The following is a 2,775-nucleotide window of genomic DNA, read 5'->3' as shown; positions in this document are numbered from 1 at the left end:
AACCGCTAAGTTACGGGGACGTAAACACACCAGCATCGGTTGTCAAGCGATGTTGGGGGGACAAACACAGACACACAAACATATACACACACACACATATATATACGACGGGCTTCTTTCAGTTTCCGTCTACCAAATCCACTCACAAGGCTTTGGTCGGCCCGAGGCTATAGTAGAAGACACTTGCCCAAGATGCCACACAGTGGGACTGAACCCGGAACCATGTGGTTGGTAAGCAAGCTACTTGAGTTTTTTTTTTTTTTTCAAGTTCTTAAAAAAAGTTCAAGTGGTCGCTAAGAAAGTGACAAGGCTTTTTGAGTTAAGAGAGTTCCTGGTGTTTGTAAATATGTGACTGAGATGGTGTGTTGGTTGAACTGTTGGTGCATACATCTAATTGCGTGCATCTATTCATCTAAACAATCTCAGATGGACACTCTTTGGAATGTCTTACACACCTTCACTGTGCCTCTAATAAACTGGATTTGGAGAATCTATGTCAGTTTCTTTCGCTTTTTCTTCGAATAACCTATTATTTTCTAGGCTTCTGTGTATATTTGTATGTACATAGCCTAATGCACCTATGATGATGGATGTATGTATGTCATTATTCAGTTAAGTTAAAGATTTCTTGCCAATAGAGAAAGAACCAGTTTCTAACCTAGATCCAAGGTTCCTTCATCGGAATTCCAACATCAACAACAGGGTATTTTTGCATGCGTATATTTATTTGTATGTTTCATGTATGTATTCTCATGCATATAGTTATATATCTAGACATCTGTATATATGTATGATGTGTGTGTGTGTAACACATGTGTGTGTGAGTCTTCCTTACATTTCACATCTGATGACTTCAACAGCAATGGCGTTCGTTTGTAACGTATACCTTTACTTGTACAACAGGTAAGGGTTGACGTCAGGAAAGGCCCCCAGTTATAGAATTCCTATTACCCCAAGGAGTTTTTTTTTTTTTAACATTTCCCTCCTTTTTCCATACCAACGTGGAAGAAAACAGACATAAAAACAATGATAACGATGATGGTCATGATGATGATGGTAATGATGACGCCGACGATAACGACAACGATAAGAGATGGGTGATGACGACAATGACGATGATGATAGGGTGATGATGAATGTCTACTCAGTGGAAGCCGTTTATTGTGATCACTTTAGGACAGAACCTCATCTATCCACAATAACAAGCAAATTGATAATTCATTTTAAATAAGGTGTCTGGGACCACCAGCAACGGATGACATGATTCCCTCAATCCGGTTTATAGGTGATAGGGGAGATAACTCAACTCACCAGTTTTAGCCCTTTCCACCGATTTATAGCATCTTTCTTCTCTTGGTTCAGCTGCAAATATTGTTCATACCAAACTATGTGCTGTTCTACATCTTCTGTACATCTCCCAGGGAGAGCTGGCAACACTTGCTCAAGGAAAGTTTTCTTCTTCTGTATTCAAACCATTAAATATGCAATACAATATGTAACAAAACAAATACTTCAGATTTGCGTCAGTATATATGTAATGAAATACATAGCAACATAACTCGGTGGGAGCCAGAACAATTTAGGGCGCTAGTATACTATGCGGTATACCACGTTGTCAAACAGTATAGCCAGAGTGTTCTTCCTTAGACGTTCAGTTGATAAAGGAAACCAATTTTTCCATTACATGGAAAAATTGGTTTTCTGTAAGTGAACAACAAATTAAACTGCAAGCTGAGCCTGTATGAAATTTTAGAACTAATATTTTTCTACATTAATTACATTTGACGGATATTTGTCCTCATCTTGTTTGTTGTTAACATAACATTTCGGCTGATGTACCCTCCAGCCTTCTTCAGGTGTTTTGGGGAAAGTTTGACTCTGGGTTCTCATTCCTAAGGTATTTTTCAATGTTATTATTATTATTATTGTTATTTTTATTATTCAGGTCACTGCCTGGAATCAAACTCGGAATCTTGTGGTTAACAGCCCGTGCTCTTAACCACTACGCCACATGCTTGTCAAATGTAAATAATGTACATAATTCCTCATCTCTTAAATATAGAACTATAATATTTTTCTTTGTCATGGGTATATACCCATGACTACAGCAGTGACTCTAACAGGAAAATCTAAAAAATACAATAACTGACTGGTACAATATGTGCCGCGAGGTGTGTGGAGCCATAGTTTATCATGAACGATGAGGGAAGATGGTTGGAACAAACGATAATCCTATTCAGATCGATGAAGCAAGATTTGCTGGTTGACGAAAATACAACTGAGGAAGAATGCTGAATGACGACAACGCTCCTCTCTTCGAGGACAGTGATGCAGAACATCGAAACGAAAGGAACCATGGACGTAGAATTGATGGGCTGTGAGTTTTTGGTCTCAAATAAGGCTCACTGTCAATACTTTGGTGTGGAACAGCATGACGAGAACAGTCTGATCCCAATTATTGAGAGAGAATGTGAAAAAGGTTCAGTAATTCATTCAGATGAGTGGCCCGCTTATAATAATTTAAATGCCATAGGTTATCACCACCTGACAGTGAACCATCAACGACATTATGTGGATCCAGGGACCGGAGCACACACTCAGGCCATTGAGTGATCATAGATGCTAAAACTATGATTCTGAAAAAAAAAAAAATGATCTCTGAAATATCTGAAGTTTTTTTAATGTCTAAAATATCTGGAAAGATCCGAAAGATAAGGTAGATAACCCTGTTTGACACCGTGTGAGACTGCACCCAATTTAGTATGAAAAACCATT

General features: G+C 38.4%; 1 protein-coding gene across 1 annotated transcript in view; it reads right to left on the bottom strand.

Annotated features, from left to right (window-relative positions):
- Positions 1–2,775, bottom strand: part of LOC106874181 (coiled-coil domain-containing protein 112) — a 29,460-nt gene that overhangs the window by 8,161 nt on the left and 18,524 nt on the right. The window contains exon 8 of the mRNA XM_052972113.1: positions 1,312–1,461. Within this exon, the coding sequence (XP_052828073.1) occupies positions 1,312–1,461 (150 nt within the window). The remainder of the gene's footprint in view (positions 1–1,311; positions 1,462–2,775) is intronic.

This window comes from Octopus bimaculoides, chromosome 12 (assembly GCF_001194135.2).
Source record: "Octopus bimaculoides isolate UCB-OBI-ISO-001 chromosome 12, ASM119413v2, whole genome shotgun sequence".
In the NCBI taxonomy this organism is placed as follows: Eukaryota; Metazoa; Mollusca; class Cephalopoda; order Octopoda; family Octopodidae; genus Octopus; species Octopus bimaculoides.
The sequence above is the reverse complement of the archived record's forward strand: the minus strand, read 5'-3'. Positions and strand labels throughout refer to the sequence as shown.